Source organism: Pholcus phalangioides, unplaced genomic scaffold (genome assembly GCF_987345545.1).
Source record: "Pholcus phalangioides strain wild (caught in Gottingen) unplaced genomic scaffold, Ppha-v1.0 ptg000011l_1, whole genome shotgun sequence".
Lineage (NCBI taxonomy): Eukaryota > Metazoa > Arthropoda > Arachnida > Araneae > Pholcidae > Pholcus > Pholcus phalangioides.
The window spans coordinates 54,618,297-54,637,637 of NW_028301604.1; the positions used below are offsets into that span (position 1 = coordinate 54,618,297).

General features: G+C 37.7%; 1 protein-coding gene across 2 annotated transcripts in view; it reads right to left on the reverse strand.

Moving 5' to 3' along the window:
- The window catches only part of LOC149080575 (nuclear pore membrane glycoprotein 210-like), a 158,571-nt gene that overhangs the window by 130,660 nt on the left and 8,570 nt on the right, over nucleotides 1-19,341 (reverse strand). For both annotated transcript variants that reach the window (XM_089239711.1, XM_089239712.1), the window contains exon 2: nucleotides 16,990-17,123. In XM_089239711.1, the coding sequence (XP_089095837.1) occupies nucleotides 16,990-17,123 (134 nt within the window). The remainder of the gene's footprint in view (nucleotides 1-16,989; nucleotides 17,124-19,341) is intronic.

Sequence of the window (19,341 nt, forward strand, 5' to 3'; positions counted from 1 at the left end):
TATTAGAACAGAGTTTGGCTGATATACATAGTGAAAATCCTGTATAACAATACTCTTTATAATGATAATATCCTATACTGTATAACAATACCGTTCTCTGGTCCCAGCACAATTCCTACTTTCTATAGTATTCATATATACCATCTATAATAATGAATCCTATTTAATGATATTTTTCTTTGGCCCCTTAAGCATCATTATATGAGAGGTTCACTGTATATTTAAGTCTATTTGGTTTAGTGGTTAGCACACTAGCCTGGAGAACGAAATAGTTTATCGGTTGTCATGGGTTCGAATCCCGATGGGGCATTGAAAAAGTTTTTGCCGCTGTGGTGGTCGAGTGGTTATAGTGCCGGACTCGTGATGCGAGAATCCGGGTTCGAACCCCACAGTGGTGGTCGGCTGAAGTTGGTTTTCTGTGGTTCCCAACTTCAAGGCGCAAATGCGAGCCGATCTCCCCGTTAAAAAGTCTCGCCACAGAGAGCAACAGTCCTACAACGGTAAATCATTCAACCATAACACTTCACTCATAGTTAGTAAAACTGGGGGCAGATGACAGCACTACCTACACATAACAAGCATTACACAGAAACAAACTTTACGTCAGGTTGCACTACGCGTACACGCACATTCCCGCATGTACCGATTCGTTGGGGGGTTCCGCGGGGGGGGGGGGGGTGGATGTGTGGTGTAGCAGTAGTAGGTAGGGGCTCGGGGATCCATGATGTTCTTAAGTCAGCCACCTCATTGGGCAATTTGCCTGTTGTGGCGTTGTATTTGTATTTGTATATATGTTAATGTCAAAGCCTGAAATGCGGCCAATTTGCAACAGAGCCGGCTACTTCGCGAATTGGCTGGAGATTCTTGGCCAAAGCTCCATATGTGGATGTAAGGCCAAGTAGGAGCCAAATCCATTTATTTTCATTGCCAACATGTGATACATGGCTATATATAGCAGCTATACTGGATTAGCTCCATGTGACAAGAGGGGGAAAAAGTGCAATTAAAAAAAAATTATAAAAATAATTATATAAACATACAGTTTTTCTGCCAAATTTTAGAGAAAAAAAATGACTACCACATCGTGACTGCAGTTTGATAGGTTGCCATAACTAAAGTGGACATAATTATCATGAAAAAATAGGCCAACTTGACGATGATCCTGAATCGTGTCTTTTGTTATCAGACTTTGGCCAGGGATCATCGGCCACTTTGCAAACTGGCTGGCCAATGTCTGAATTTCGGACACTGGCCGGATCAGTATTTAACGAAACTGGCCAATTTGCGACGTGGTTGGCCCCATCGTGAATTGGCTAATTTCAGGCTTTGGCAGTAACATATATGTACATTAACATATATACACACATATATATATGACACATTACAAATATATATTAAACTTAATCAAATTTTTAAGTTAATATGTTTTTAACCAAATGATATTTTCCACTAGCTAAGTGATGGAATCAATAGAAAACAAATGTCACTTCACCACAATGAAAGCTTTATAAGCCTACATAATTATTAATATCAACAAAAGAATGAAATTATAAACAGTAAGTACAATGTGCATGTTATATGTTTCTTTGACTTTAATCTTATGAACTATGATGTTTACATAAGAAAGTCAAACCACTATATTTAACACTCAAAGATAGCCCAGATAGGGAACATGAGTATGTTTTGGAGGCTTTTGTGAATGATGGGAAAGAAAATGAAAGCTCTTGACAGAGACGAGAACCAGAAAGACAGGCCCAAGCCCAACAGGAGGGTGAGGAGAAAAAGAATCAAAACTTCGATGAGTAAATTTTGAGAAGAAATATCTGGGCATTAAAGAGTTAAACTGCTCCAGTCAAAAATAGATGCATAGTAGCCTGCTGAATCACTTTCTGATGACTTTCAATGTAAGGAAAAAAAGAGGATTTTTTCTCGCTCATACAGACAGGTACATATATGTCCAACTATTTATGCAGTTAAACGGTTAATGTTGTAATAACGGAATCTTTATTTTCATCTATTGCATATTTTTTCTGAAATCTGTGAAGTAAAAAAAAGTTTAGTTTTTGTGAAAGTTTTTATAGAAACAACACATCAAGCTATCACTTTCAGACAGACACAAAAAAAAAACCTAAAAAAAATTTCACAATATTTTCAGTGTATAACTATTGATCGTTATTGTTGCACCACAGACATTTTCTGCACACAAGAGCTAATTAGACTGAGACAGTTGATTGCAGAATCTGAACGGTCACACTTCTATTTTACAAGTCTTGCCGAGAGGTTGGTGCACCAACCCCTCTGTGGGAGACTTCCTGCGGTAGCAATGGGTTATGCAGTTATTTTATCACTGTTTCTGTTATATTCAGCATCAGGAAAGATTCCAACAAGAACGAACCTGGTATTGAATTTGGGTATTGAAATCCACAACATCTCTGTGCATTTTTCAGTACAGTAGACAAGTATTTTTTTTTACTTGGGCTACAGCACCCTCCAATGTATAATCAAGTGATTTAAATTTACCTGCATAATTAACTGATAGCCAGAGCAATATTCAGTATGCAGTCACTATAAAAGAAAACATGCTAATCACACGAGCTGTTTGGATAAACTGAAAAATAGCTAAATACTTTAGTCAAAGATATATGGTAGTTGGATAACAGATAACACTGACTAGATTGAGTCTCGTACGGCAAATTTTGGTGACAATATGACAAGAAGAAATACCATGCATGACCAGGCTCCATCACTTGTGTGATTTCAGCGCATTGCCCTGAAGGGCATGGTCATACTGGGAAGAAGAAATTTACAACATGACAGTGGATGGCCTAGGTCAAAAACAAAATAAGAAGATAGAGCAGTTTTTATAGCACCAAAGTTCTTATTATCATACATCAAATGTATAACCAATACTCAAGTGGTAAAAAAAATCAGTGGTTAAGAATATAGTCATTAAGTCCATTAATTGGTGCTGCAATTGTCATGGAATTTTTTTCCTGACATTTGTTTCTTACTGTGCAAACTATGTGCACAGTAAGGTAACAACTATTTTATGGCTTAAAGGCAGCATTTATAAGGAGAATGCACCACTTCAAATTATTAAGTCAAACAAACCAGTAACAAAACTTTCTTGAAGAAATTGTATGCTGGTATACCAGTGGCATATGCAGAACTTTCTTGGGGGGGGGGAAATCATAATTTTTTTTCTGCTTCCCAATGAGAGCTCCCCAATGTTTCTCGTTTTTTATTGTGAAAAATGCTCTATAATTTTGGCTCAAGGGGTCCAACCCCACCCTCTTGTGTAGACCAGTGACCTTTACACTCCCATTCGAAAAATAAATTTCTCTCTCTCATGTGTATTTCAGTAGATACATTGATAAAGAAAAGCACAGCTATTCAGGTATTTAGGGCAATTCTTAAAAGATGCAGTTTTCTATCCATGTGAAAGTCATTGAAAGTTTCAGTTTATACTTGGGATTTCTATAACCCAAGCAGTTGGTATTAGAAACATCTCTTACTTTTGTAGGCCTACATCTTATGAAATATAAACACTGAATCTTATTCTCAAACACAAAGAATTGCTTATTCAATTTTTTAAAAAATTACTGTATTTGAATGTGTATAAGGAACTTTTTTGTCAAAAAATGGGTCCCAAGAATAGGGGGTTTCTTATACATGGAATGTGTATAATAGATATTAACAAATTACTTAATTTTTGGGAACTCAAACCTTCATAATTTGCAACACCACAAGCCACACGTTTATCAAGCAACAGCTCATCTCATAAAGCAATCATTGCGAGCAATAAGCTGATATAGACAGTGTGACATAACATACTTTTTGCTAACAATTTAATCTTAAAAAAAAGGGGGATTTAACAAAATTTAAACATATCAGTAAATTCAATTCTTTCCGAAGATTCGCGAGATGTTGACTCTAACCTAAACACCAACAGGAAAAGTCAGGAAGACAATAACTAGTGAAGGTTGCAGCTGAGTGAAGAAGTTGTGAAGTGGTGTGAAGAAAGAAGTGATTGTAAATAAGGCCTTTCAAAAAGTGCAGAGTAAGCAACAACATGGATGGTACTGAGGATGATACAATTTACCATGAGAATGAATCTGATGATGATAATGAACTAGTTGATGCAGCTAATTATGATGTATTCGATGAGAGTGATGAAGAATTTAATGGTTTTATATGATAGGTAAAAAATATCTTTGATGAAAACTTTTTTCCAAATTTTAAGCCCAAAAAATTAAGTGGGGGGCCTGGGCCATAGTGTGCTTTCTCAGGGCCCCAGGGCAGCCTTTTACTTGGGGGTCTCTCTTGAAAGGGTTATTATTATGCAAAACAAATCTGTGCTCAGATGGCAAAATATGTAATAAATCACTTTTTAAAATTTCACGAGGGCAAATTTGTAAACAATATTTTATAAAAATGTGATACTGTGGCTTTTTGACTTATTGCAATTTGCCACCCTTGGTTCCTCATAAACTGAAAGAGATGGATGAAATTATCGCGATCCGGGTTCGAACCCCACAGTGGTGGCCGGTTGAAGTTGGTTTTCTGTGGTTCCCAACTTCAAGGCGCGAATGTGAGCCGATCTCCCCGTTAAAAAGTCTCGCCACAGAGAGCAACAGGCCTACAACGTTACAAATATTCAATCATTACACTTCACTCACAATTTGAAGTATAGATGGCAGCACCGAAATATCATTCACAACACTAGCTACACACTCAGACAGTTAGGTGCATTCAACCACTTTGTTCCAGACTCTGCCACGAAGCTGGGCTGGAAGAGATCTCGGCAACGGGATAAGTCCGGTGGCAGAGACCCTGGCATTCATTCATTGTCACCTTCCAAAATTTTGATGAACGAGACTCCAGAATGCAAACAACTCAATTTTTTGGGAAAAGTGACTTGCAGTGGTGTCGGAGCCGGGGGTGCTGTGGGTGCTCCAGCACCCACACTCTCTTGTAGAATGGGGCGGCAGAACACCCACAGAATTGATTCAGAAATAAAAATTTCATACATAGATTTTTCATTTTTTTCACAAATACTGAACGTGGAAAAAAAATTGAAAAGAAAAAGGAACTGCCTATTTCCTCATAATGCGTCTTGAATCTTGCTGGAGCCTCTGGTTTCAAAACAACTGATATAGCCTTTAAAGGCACCGATAAAGGAAGATAAAGAGGGCCCACCTTTCTTTTTCACAATTTTTGCTTGTGTCAAAGATTCCCGATTTTTGCCTAAGGGATGGAGGGTATCCAGACACCATGTTTTAGCAGTGGTATCCATACCCGGGGGTGCTATGGCTGCTTGAGCACCCACAGTTTAGAACAGAAACCATTTACTGATTGCTTTCGTAAAAACTGACAAAAAAATTTTTTTGTACCCTATACTAGTTTTATTCTGTCAGTTTGTTTTATCTATACACGTGTCCAGCAGTTAATTGCATGGTCAAGCACCTACGAAGGGTATTTTTGTAGAGACAGAAAGAGCACACATCCTTTTTTTTCTAGATTGTGTCTCAGCAGGCGTCCCTCCTTTGCCTCAGGGGTAAAAGCGTATTTTATTACAATAAATGAAATTCTGCATTGACGGGTAGATCCAGACACATTTTCAAAGGACCAAGTGAATGCCTAAAGAGAATGCTGTTTTTTTAGAAAAAATTGTCTCTTTGTTTGTGACTGATACCGGCGGACATATGGGGAAATTTGCTTATGTGATCTTGACAGAGTGGCTTTGCCATTTATGCCATTCATTTCCTTTAAACTGTTAAAGGTAAGACTTCTTCTGCGTGTTTGGACCATCTTTTTGAAGCAACTAGGTAAGCAATAATTCCATTTATACAGTATCAAGTGGTTCTCAAAGGTTTGTCAACCACCCTCTTTTTCCTAGCCAGTTCAGAGAAAGAAAAAAATTTAGAGCACAGAACTGACACGCATCAATGTTGCAAACTCGCAATGACACCCCTAGGAACCTTGAGGCACACTTTGCTATTTAAAATTCTTTATGTAAAAAATTTTATATTAATAGATAGCAAAAGGTTTCATGCTGGGCAGGGGCGGCTTTGATGCTAAATAAAAAAAAAAGAATTCTAGCAGAATAACTCGGGAAAAAGTATTTTGTCAGTCAGAGACACCAACATGAAGAAAACATTAAGGGGAGTGGAAGTTGCCAATCGTCTGGTCCTGAGCCCGAACACTGGGGAAGGGACAAAGGTTGCATTGCATTTTGTATTCATTAATTATTGTTGCCGCTCAGCCCCCCTCAGAAAATTTATTTGGGGGAAGGAGCTGAAATGGTCTCAGCCACTAGGTTTCAGCACCTATGTATCAATAAAATTCAAACTGTAAATGATTTGTAAGAGAGAAATAATTTTTTTAAGCATTTTATCTAGCTCAAAAATACAGCGGCGGGTTCTCAGGGCCATTTTACAACTTATATGCCAGAAAGAGAGCCAAAACTATGTCCAGTGGCAACTCCTGGCAGGAAATTTTTTTCAGGATGGAGGTGGGGGGGGGGGGGTTGCCGAATCAATATTCATTGTTAGATACAGAAGGTCAATTTTCAAAAACATTCTTTTTATTAACTTTGATAACGAATTTGTTCTAATTAATTTATTAGATAATTTGTGAAAAAAAATATTGCTACATAACATCTATATCCTCATAAAACTTCAAAATCAAGTATATTTTCAGTCATCTGAATGTTATATAAAAGTATTTTTTATATTTTCCTGGAATACAAATGTAATGCAGGAAACAGTTTTGGGTAACAAATGAATGATTGGCTGTTCATACGCTGCAGTAAAACTAAATTTTTTGTGTGTTTTTAATTTTTTTTTTGTCATGCTTTGTCATCCCCACTCGAATACATTGAATTATCATTTAGACGTTTCAGGGCATTAAACTGATGGCTCTAGGAAAGTGGGGGGGAGGGGCTCCTTCCCGCCTTCATGGCAAACTGCCCCCTGGTAGAAATATATTTAACGTGATAATAGAACTGTAATTATCAATTTGTTTGTCACTGTATTTAAGGAATGGTGCTAGTGTACAGAGGGATATTTGATGTTTCTAAAATTCATGCAGGGAAAAAGAAGATGGAGCCAGGATACGATGCGTAAAGAAAAAGGATAAGAGAAAAAATTTTGACCCTGGCAAAAATCTATGACACCGAGCTGTAGCCAATATACAATAGTTTTCTTAACAATACCGACTTGTTAGATTTTTTTTCTTCTGGTATAATCAAAAAGTGAATGATGAATGATGCACATTCCAACCGAGTGAAGTTTCCTGAAGGTTTTAATGTAAACATGCCCCCTGCCCATTGGAGGCCAAAAAGTCAGCCAAAGGTCTAATTTTTTTCCCACACGATAAATGTATTTGAAAGATGTCCTTAAAAATTCTGGTCTGAAAACCCACTTGGGGGTACATGAACAGCAATTGCTTGAAAAGGGGAGGCACTTTCAGCATCCCATATCCTGAAGCCGGGTCCCCAGGCTGAGATTTTTCGAAGAACCCAAGCCAGGCCCGTCATTTTGGGGGGGGAGCCACCCCCCCCCCCCTCGGCTTTTGGAAATACACTAAAAATGGCATATATATACACTGAAGAGCCAAAAAAACTGGTACACCTGCCTAATATCGTGTAGGGCCCCCGCGAGCCCACAGAAGTGCCGCAACATGACGTGGCATGGACTCGACTAATGTCTGAAGCAGTGCTGGAGGTAATTGACACCATGAATCCTGCAGGGCTGTCCATAAATTCGTAGGAGTAAGAGGGGGGTGGAGATCTCTTCTGAACAGCACGTTGCAAGGAATCTCAGATATGTTCAATAATGTTCATGTCTGGGGATTTAGGTGGCCAGCGGCAGTGTCTAAAGTCAGAAGAGTGTTCCTGGAGCCACTTTGTAGCAATTCTGGACGTGTGGGGTGTCGCATTGCCCTGCTGAAATTGTCCAAGTCCGTCAGAATGCACAATGGACATGAATGGGTGCAGGTGATCAGACAGGATGCTTACGTACCTGTCACCTGTCAGAGTCATATCTAGACGTATCAGGGGTCCCATATCACGCCAACTGCACGTGCCCCATACCATCACAGAGCCTCCACCAGCTTGAACAGTCCCCTGTTGACATGTAGGGTCCATGGATTCATGAGGTTGTCTCCATACCCGTACACGTCCATCAGCTCGAAGCAAATGGAACCGAGACTCGTCAGACCAGGCAACGTGTTTCCAGTCCTCAACAGTCCAATGTCGATGTTGTCGGGCCCAGGCGAGGCGTAAAGCTTTGTGTGGTGCAGTCATCAAGGGTACACGAGTGGGCCTTCGGCTCCGAAAGCCCATATAGATGATGTTTCGTTGAATGGTTCGCATGCTGACACTTGTTGATGGCCCAGCATTGAAATCTGCAGCAACTTGAGGAAGGGTTGCACGTCTGTCACGTTTAATGATTCTCGTCAGTCCCGTTCTTGCATGATCTTTTTCCGGCCGCAGCGATGTCGTAGATTTAATTTTTTACCGGATTTCCGATATTCACGGTACACTCGTGAAATGGTCGTATGTGAAAATCCAAATTTCATCGCTACCTCGGAGATGCTATGTCCCATCTCTCGTGCGCCGACTATAACACCACGTTCAAACTCACTTAAATCTCGATAACCTGCCATTGTAGCAGCAGTAACCGATCTAACAACTATGCCAGACACTTGTTGTGTTATATAGGTGTTGCCGACCGCAGTACTCTGATTGGTTCCATATCTTTATTTGCATACGCATGCTTGTACTAGTTTTTTTGGCTCTTCAGTTTATATATATAAATGTATATATCCTATATATAAATGTGAAAGTATGTATCTGTTCTTCATACAAATCTACAGTTTTAGGCCCATCGTCGCCAGATTTTGCATATATATACCAAACAAGACCGGGAATGAACCGTGGCTACTTTATAAGTTCATCAAAGCTGGGTAAATGCCCGAAATGGGAGAAAAACTGTCGAGCAACAATGGTTTTGGGGCCTAAACATTCACTTTCGAAACGTTTACTTTGGTTACCGTGGTTCCCAACAATGCGTTTCAGACATGTATGTGCCTTTACAATGGTTTGTCACATTTTTAATGCTGCCATTATAACAGTTTATTTCTTTATAATGGTTTGTCACTTTTCCAATCCTCCCAGTAATTGAAAAACCCGGGAAGTGCCAGGTATCTTTGTTAACCTATATACAGGGTGTCCTGTAAGTGCTAATGCGGCCTTTATCTCATCAACCGCCCATCGTAGAGGTATAGTTTAAAAAATTTAAAAAATGCTTAAAAGGCGTTTGAATAATATTCGCTGTACAAGCTGAACATATGACATCACTAACAACAAAGAACAACAACTATGACGACAAAACTGCGAATAAAAATGTTCAATACCAGCTGATGAACTCAACGCTTGCCTCAAATCATCAACACGAAGTTAAAAAATTATCATTATCCACCAACATGCGAGTTCAACTGCAAAATGACTCAGTACTGCTATCATTTTCACATCAGTTGATCAAACTTGGCAATGGAAGAATTCCCGTAGACCCAAGCACTAGACTGATTACATTCCCAAATGGATTTTGCCAGTTGTTAAACTCAGTTGAAGAACTTGCAGACAGTCTTCCCAAACATTCAACAAAATCACAGAAACCATGAGTGGCTTTGTGAGAGAGCGATTTTGTCACCGAAAAATGACAGTGTGAACAAGATCAATAAAAAAATCCTAAAAACTATTCCAGGAGACTCCACATCTCACAAATCGGTTGACACTGTCACAGACAGAGCACAGACAGTTTTGTATCCTGCAGAATTTCTGAACTCTTTGGATATTCTGGGTGTGCCACCACACAACTTGACCCTCAAAGTCGGAGCACCTATAATGCTTTTAAGAAATTTGGAGACACAGAGACTGCAATGGCACCAGACTCTGCTTGAAGAAATTGCACATTTACATCATTGAAGCAATGATTCTAACTTAGATGTGTCAATGGAGAAGACGTCATCATTCCACATATCCCAATTATCACTGAAGAAATGTCATTCACTTTCAAGTGATTACAGTTCCCGATTCGTTTAGCTTTTGCCATGACAATCAACAAAGCGCAAGGCCAGTCGTTAGCATTGGCAGGTATCAAGCTACTTGGACCCTGTTTTTCACACAAACAGCTTTTCGTCACTTGTTGGTAATCCCAAAAATTTGTACATCTACACACCAGATGGAAAGACAAAAAATATTGTGTATCCACAAGCATCCTCTCCTTCTCATGCAGAGGCTACAATTTTTAGATACTCACTCTAAAACAAAAGTGTTCAACCTTTTTCTAGTCGTGAGAACTGCCTGTGCCCATCATCAAAAAAAGAACACCCTTACGGCAAGTTTGACGTTCCCATGCTTGAAATCGGGATGATTTCAGTCCTTCAATGCGATTTGTACAAAGTATTTACTTGGGCCGTTGATCAAGTGATCATATGAAAATCGGACATGAGCATCGAGCAGTCTGGGTGCTTCAAAGAGCACAGTGGTGCTCTCAAGTAAAGGGTTAAAGATGCTTGCTTTAAAAATATAGCCTTGTGCATGATCGCATGAGCTCGAACATTCTTTTGGGTTGGCATTTTGGTTCTTTGGAAGGATTTCAGGAAGGGGGTGTCAGTCAGTTTGGATGAGGAAGCAATTTACTATTTTCTTTTATTATATACTGAATATTATGCTATAAAGGGGTATCTGCGACCACCATAAAAGGTCCATGGAATACAGAAATACCCCTTCCTCAAACCAATAGAAATCTCGTTCAAACCAATAGAATTTCCATTCACGTTGACTTTCCATTTTGATGTTTGTGAAAAAAAGACAAAAAAATTCCTAATCCCAATGGGAAATGTTTTGTTATGTTCTTTCATAATCAAACATATGGTTAGCTATTTTCTCAGTGCTTCTTCAAACCCCACTATCATCTATGCATGTTGTCTTTTATTTGGCGGAACTTGCCAGCATACCAAACAAAACCTGCCGTTGCCTTCCAGGCATAACAATCACCATCTGAACCACCCCACTCGAAAATGTCACTGACAGACAAATGTCAGTGTGCTCGTTATGACTAAACAAAAAACCAAAAAGAGAAAGAAAAAAAACTTACCTAGCTAATCTCCCAGATCTCTTTTGTATTTTTAGAAGAAAAATTTTTTCGACCGTCAAATTATCTGTAAAACTATATTGGACTGATGATTCTCGAAGAAAACTAATTTCTGTTAGATTGGGCACGGTAACTTCCCTAAATTACCATATAAGGATCGTTGGAGGTGTCACGAGTTCGATACCCAATTCGTTCTTGTCAGAAACATTCCTGACACAGGGGGAACAACAGAAACAACCACATGACCACAGAAAAAGATTTCCTCTGGGGAAGTCCCACACCGAAGGGTTAGTGCACCAGCCTCTCGGTGAGTATAAAAAAGGCTGCCATTCGGAATCGGCAATAAATTGTAGGTTCCGGTCTAATTAGCCCTCGTGTGCAGAAAATGACAGTGGTGCGACAAATATACGAAATATACATATATGGAAAACAAATATACGACAAAACTATACATTTCATCTAGCTGAATAAACATTTGCAAATTTTTGGAGTCTCTTTACTGATGCGCCAAAGGGACACTGAACCAATGTTTCACATGGATGAAAATTTTCTTTTGGCTCACCCTGCCCAAAATATACAGCAGCGGCTCTCAACTTTTTTTGTGACGCAAGCTCTTTTTGGTAGCTTCCATGATGGAGCACCGCACACAAGCCTCTTTCTAATTATCAGATTCACTGATTTATTTTATTGCCCTGGAGCAACAGCTAGCTCCCAAGAAGTGCACATGGAACCATAAGGGCTCCACGGAGCACTGGTTGAGAACTGCTGTTATACAGCGTTTCTACAAAAATATAAACAGGAAAAAAATCAAAATATTTTTTTTACAAATACATTTTCAACTTTTTTATATCCTTCAGAGAAAGGGGGACCCCCTCCCCCCCGTACTATGGTGTGAGCATCCACGGGTTGAAAATACTTCTGACATCCCTGGTGACTTGTGACATTTTGCCATCTGACCGCAGAAATTTAAACATTTTTGGGGCCCCCATTCAACTTGGAGTCCAGGGGCAGTGCCCCGGTTTCCCCAGACTATGGCCCTATACATATTAAAATAAGGTAAATCAAGAAATGATCCATAAATAATCAAATCAGTCATGTAACAGACATTATTACAAAGTAGAATAAGTCAATACTTTGTTAAAAACCTTTGGATTGTAGAAATACTTGTCGTGTCATTGGCATAGATTCACTGAGCTTGAGTATATGGTGAGTGAGTATTTTTACACAAATGAAAAACCATTTAAATTCAAGTGATTTCTGGCTTCCATTTTTCTATCAAGTTCAATTTACAAATGCTTGATGGGATTCAACTCATGACTTTGACTTAGCCACCCCTAAAACTCTTATTTTGGTGCTTTTTAAGTAATGTCCAATAACTTTTAAGGTATATTTATGGTAATTTTTGTACTGAAATACTGATAGTACTGGCATGTGTCACATAGTAAATGACAATTCCTGGTTATAGGATACATCTTTGTAATGAAACCGGTGTCTAGTGTGTTTCACAAGGTCATCAATCAACAACCATTTTCAATCCACTGCTGGATGAAGATCTCCATTTTTCAAATTTTTCCATTCTGCTCTGTCTGATGCTTTAGCCATCCAGTTGACTCCTGCCACTTTCCTGATCTGGTCAATCCATCTTGCATGGGGACGCCTTCTCGGATGTCTAACACCATGGGGGTATCAATCTAGAATACTGGTGGTCCATCTGTTGTCCTGTCTTCTTGCAATATGTCCAGCCCATTTTCATTTCAAACGTTTAATTCGTTCCATGATATCATATACCTTTTGTGTGGCTCCTTATCCAAGCGATTCGTTTTCTGTCTCTCCTTGTGATGCCTAGCATACATCTTTCCATGCTCCTTTGTGCTGTCTGTAGCCTTTGTATCGTCTTGCTCGTGAGTGTCCATGTTTCAGCTCCATAAGCCAGTGCTGGTAGCACACACACTGGTTAAAAACTTTTCTTTCTAGGCATAATGGCATGTGACTCTTCAGAATTACACAGTTTTTGCCAAAAGTGCTCCATCCAATCCTGATCTTTCTGTTTATTTCATTAATGATTCCGTTGTCCATGGTAATTTCTTGTCCCCTTTCTGTGTTGTTGAGCAAGATTGTCCTCTTCAACACAAAGGGGTTGAACATAACTTTAGTCTTTTGCAGATTCATTTTCAAGCCTACCTGAATACTTGCTTTCACCAATTCTTATATCATTTCCTCTAGTTTGTCTGGATTACTGCTGATAATAATAATGTTGTTTGCAAAACACAAATGGTTGAAAAATTCTCCATTTATTTTAATTCCTTTTTTATCTTAATCCAGTTTTCTGAATACTTCTTCTAAAACAGCGGTAAAGAGTTTTGGTGAGATAGTATCACCCTGTCTGACTCCTTTTCTGAGTTTAATCTTTGCATTTCCTTTATCCAAACGAATCGTTGCAGTTGCTTTTCTTGATGATATTGATGTAAGTCTTCTCTACCCCAATTACATCTAGAGCTTTAACAACAGCAGATGTGAAGACAGAGTCAAATGCTTTCTCAAAATCAATGAAGGCCATGCACAATGGTAATTTGTATTCCTCGTGTCTCTATAAGTTCCCTGATTGTTTGAATGTGATCCATTGTACTGAATCCACTTCGAAATCCTGCCTATTCTTTTGGTAGAGCTTCATCCAATTTGGATTCAAGCCTATATGTTAACACTTTGGTGAAGATTTTATAAATTACTGATAGGAGACTAATTGGTCGATATTTCTTGATATCCTCTTTTTCACCCTTTTTTAAAGAAGAACCATCATTGCGTTATTCCAATCTTCAGGCACATCCGATTTTGTGAGACAATTTGTGAACAAGGCAGCTAGCATACTAGCAAATTCTTCTCCTGTTTCTTTAATAATGTCTATTGAAATCCCATCTTCACCTGGGCATTTGCCTTTTTTCATACATCTTATAGCCTTGTAGACTTCCTCTTTCAGCACAGGTGCTACTTGTACAAATTCGGCTCCATTTTCTTTTGTTCCTGCTTGCCTCCTTTCCTTTGTTCCAATCCTGTTCTTCATGTTTGTATAGAGTATTCTAAAATTCCTCAACAATACTAATGATTTCATTTCCATCTTTCCTTTTTAGTGCAGAAATTTCCCCTTTCTCCCTACACACAGATTTCGTTTTGCTGATTTTAAGCTCCTATTATCTTCCAATGCTTTCTTTACAATATCACAATTAAACTTCCTGACATCTTCTGTAATCCGCTTTCGTACTGTCTTGCAAAGTTCTGCATATTCCACTTTTTATTTAGGGTCATTCTTCTTAATCTGAAATTCTGTCCGGTCTTTCATAAGTTTCTCTGTTTCTTCTGTTATTTTCTTCACCGGTTTGATTTCTTTTTCTCCAGTGACTTCTTTTGCTACATCTTTTAGGGTAGTGGTTAAAGTTTTGTTCATCGTGGTTGCCATCTTGTTCATCCTCAGTGGTGTTATATAGTAAATCAAATCAGTTCTTCAGCTCTAACTGGAATTTATATCGATGTTCTTGAAGCTTTACCATATCGATGACAGTTTTTCTATTTTTGATAAGTTTTTCTCTTTCCATTCTAGTGTAACGCATTATTCTACATCTAACCAGTCGATGATCACTTCTTGTATTGAATTTGTTGAGAACACTGCAGTCTTGGATCATATGCTTCTTATTAGATAGGATGTAGTGGAACTCACTAATTGCTCCAGTTGGGCTTCTCCAGGTCCACTTTCTTTGGGGTTTCTTCTTAAAAAATGAATTCATGATGCATAACTGTTCACTCTCTGCAAATTTGATGAGTCAGTTTCCTCTGTCGTTTTCACTGTAACCATGACTTCCAACTCAGCTTTCACAATTTCTTCTCTCCAATTCTGGCATTGAAGTTACCCATTACTATTTTGATATGATAATTTCCCTTACTATGCAGCTCGCGTCTAGTTCTTCATAAAAGTCTTCTACTTCTTCAGAATAGCTTGTTGTTGGTGCATAGACTTGTATAATCTGTATCTGGTATCTGCTTGATATTTGCATAACCAGCTTTGCAACTCTATCTGATGTACTATCTAACTCAATAATGTGATTTTTCCACTTTTTATGAATGAGAAATCTTACTCCACTGGTTCTTCCATTATCTGTTCCTCTGCAGTAAAATACATGTCCACTGGCAAGTTCGATTTTCTCCACTCCTTTTCTTCTTATTTCACAGATGCCTAAGATGTCCCAATTTATTCTTTCCAGTTCTTCCAACTCCTGCAAAAAATTTTCTGAAAAAAGAGAATGTCCATTATACTTGGCCAAGGTCATTATATTATGGCAGCCTGGTCCAACCCAGAGATTCTTAGCACCCTCTGTCTTCATGTCTTGCTGGTTTCAGCCGTAACCAGGGACACTCAGACTGCTGGGGACTGAAGGCCTTAGTTTATTGACAGAGTTCGTATTTCTTTTTAGAGGGTTTTTGGCCCTAATCCTCCACGCTGGCCAGTGCGGGTTGGAGGAAGCTCATTCGTGTCTGTTCACCACGTGTTAAACATGGCTACTTACAGGCTGCACCACGAGAAGGTGCGGATTGGACTTTAAGCCTCTACTCCTAGTCGATTCCTTCAAGTCCTCATAATGAAGAAATTAAAGGGTCTTCTCCTAGTTAACAAAGTTAACCTAGTTCACAAGGTACAGAGAATTAAATAAGGATGGAAATAAGAGACAATAAAAGCTCACTAACCAAAACAAATTTCAGCTGCAAGTGTTAATATCTTTCTTTTGCTTCATATATGTCATGGCAATGGGCTAGCACTAATTACATGTGACAAATGACTTTTGAACATTACTGAATATATTGACAAAGAAATGGAATTCTGACTTACTGACCAGCTTCCTCTTGAAATCAATCAGAAAATAATCTATTAAAATTAATCATTCAAGTATGAAGTGAATCATTCATCAATATTGATCAAGGGGTCATACTCAGAATAAATTAGTTGTAGAATTACTTTAAATGAAAAGTAGGTGGGTTTTTCCTAAACAGCAGACTGACTAGTTCTGGGCATCATTAGACAAAAATCTTAGAGTAAATAAACTCTTTAGTTTAAAAAATAATAATTTTTCAATCAATGTTTCTGAATAAATACCGACAAATTTAAGTTATTTCATAATTGGTATTTTTCAATTGTTTAAATAAATTCACTAATGTAACTAACTAACTATAAACGCCCTTAATTCTTTTCATTGTGTGGTCACAGGGAGAGGGGGGGGGTTGCCCACATAAAGCTTCAATTGCAAGCCCAAATTTACTTCAATTCATTTATTATGATAAACATGTTGGGGTAAATTGAGAAGCTATCCTTACTTAGAATAAGTGCATTGTATATTTAATCATTCAGTTTTTATAATTGCATTTTTAATTCGGGGTTGCTGTATTTTAGAAATATATGACATCCATATTTGTTATGGGCATCTTTTATGATTCTCAATTTATTTTTTTTCTTTTCTTTCTCTCCCCTTTCATTTTTTAAAACTCTTTTCGCTGAAACATAGTGAGATTTTCATTAAGTTTATCAAAAAGTCATCAACCTGGTATACTATATATATAATTTTTATTCTACAAACAATATACAGTTGAGGCTCATTATAGCGACCATTCTATTACAATGACCAGTGGGATAAGTCCCAAATATTTACATATAACAAATAACCTATATGTTTTTCCTTTTGGTGTAATGACCTTCCAATATAACATCCATGTCCGACGGGATGGTGATATAATGAGCCTCGACTGTATTTCGCATGTACATTATTGATAGCTTTTGGTGAATATCAACCTTTATCATGAACTGAAATTACAGCTTCTTGTTGTTCAGCAACATCTGATACAGATGATATTATTGCTTTCTGGGAGCATAGGTTTTCATCATAGTGTGGATATATTTTTGTCAGATGAGGAGCAGATGAATGCCTGTAAACATAATAAATAATTGTTACACAAGTATGTGATTGAAAAGTGATGTAAATATTATATGATACCATAAATGTCATCACCAAATGAAAAAATTACTGCATGGATGATTTTTATGAGCTAGATCCTCACATATTTCACTATTTTTTTGTTATGAAATGTAAATATTCACTTCGTAAAACAATTAAGTTGGTGTGCTTAGTTAAAATTTAAAGATCCAGATTATTGAATATTTCCATTAATACGCATGTACAGAATTTTTGATTCAGTCAAACTCGGTTAATGCGGGAAGTAAAAAATTTAAGCGTTGCATAACCATTACTCATTTATCTATGAAAGAATGGAAATATGAAAATCGGTGAGTAGCATCATGAAAACTGGAAACGTTATCAAGCATCACAATAAACACATCATCCAAAAATTTAATACAGAATTATAATACAATGTAATGTTTTTTAATTTATGTATGCTAAATAATACTTCTTGTTATGCACTAAACTATCCCAGGACCCCCATTGGAATGAAATATTATGTCTCTAAAAGCAGGGCCATTTTAAGAGTATCATGGGCCTCCGGGTCAAGTGATTTTTCTGAGGCCCTACTTGGCAAATTCTTGAAAAATTCAACTATTTCACAGCAGCTTTTCTCAACAACTTCCAAAGACTTTCACATTTAAGAACTATAACTCACACATAAAACTAACATTTTTGCAGTGTGATTATCATCACAATATCACAGAACAAATATTTTCAATATTATCAGTGTGGCAGCAAAAAGTTTTGGGATTTTGAGGACACAGTTTAGGGACTTCGCTGTATCAAGTTCCAACATTAAATTGCACTATAGCGATATGGCCAGAGTTGGTGTTTGATGTAGTGGTAGTCGATAGAGTTGCTTTAAAATGAAGGTATTATTAATGACCAAGTTCCAATAGTATGTTCACCAATTATCACATCGTCTGGGTGGAATTAACATTCAGGTTAATTTTTTATATCGTGATTAGAAAATATAGTGAAACTTCTTTAAGATGACCACTCTGCATTCTGTAAAAAATAGCCATCTGCAGAAGTGACCACTGAATAGAAGTTGGACGATGGTAGACAGGAAAACAACATTTCATGGGGACGGGCATATAAAAATAATAGTTTTCAATGCCACAAAATAACTCTTATGCTCAATTTCGTTACAGTGTCAAAAAAACGGATTTATATATTTTATCCAGAACTTTAAATACCAGATCATATAATCAATTTCTGAATTTGTATTATCAGAGATATGTTCTTTCCTTATAGTAAGTACTTATGTTCTTTTCTTGCATTCTTTTACTCTCTCACAGTATCTCTGTGTGCTAAAAAGTGCAGAAAATTTCCACAAAGCTAAAACTTTCACATTCTTTACCTATTCAGTAAAGATAATAGGTTATTTGTCTTGTTTACCCTGTCCTCCCAGGAGCAAATTTTTAAACTGTCTCATCAGCTAGGATCAACCGTATAGTATTTACGTTTGTCATCTTATTTACAAATGTTTTGAACCTGATAGTGTCACACATGGACAGAAAATGTGATTGATCCGAAAAGGTATTTATGCTGAAGTATAAAGGTTATACAAAATGAACAAATGAACTATATTGAATGTTGATGCATTTAAAGAAACACAGAAAAACTTGTTTTTTTAAAATCTCTTATTTTTAAGCAATTGGTTGCTGACTACATGTAGAGGCTACGAAATAGGGGTGGTTTTTATATGTGTATGGAGCCTACTGTCTGCCCCCCCCCCCCCAGCATCAAAGGCAGAGCCGACTGATCTTGTGTATATGCATATATATGATTTGACATCATCATGCCCTCCCCCAGATTTTTAAGTCTATCTCTGCTTATGGGAGTTTCAATGTATATGATATAATATATGGATGGCTCAGATGCCAGTCAGTGCAAGTCAATAAACATAAAAAATGAGATAAAGGGATCTTGTACAGCATAGTTTCCCAAACTTTTTGTTCCATCGCCCCTCCTTCAAGCGAACCCATAGGATCTTATATTATTGCCTTATATCCATTGCCCACTTAAGAAAACACTGTTTTAAAGAATCTTTTTATTCTGTGGTTAGTATAAGTGGCACTATCTGCTGTTGCAATATAAAGATAGCAACTTGAATGCTTTGGCAACTGAAAGTTTTAACAATGAAGAGGCACTTGCAATAGGAAAGTCATTTCAGAAAA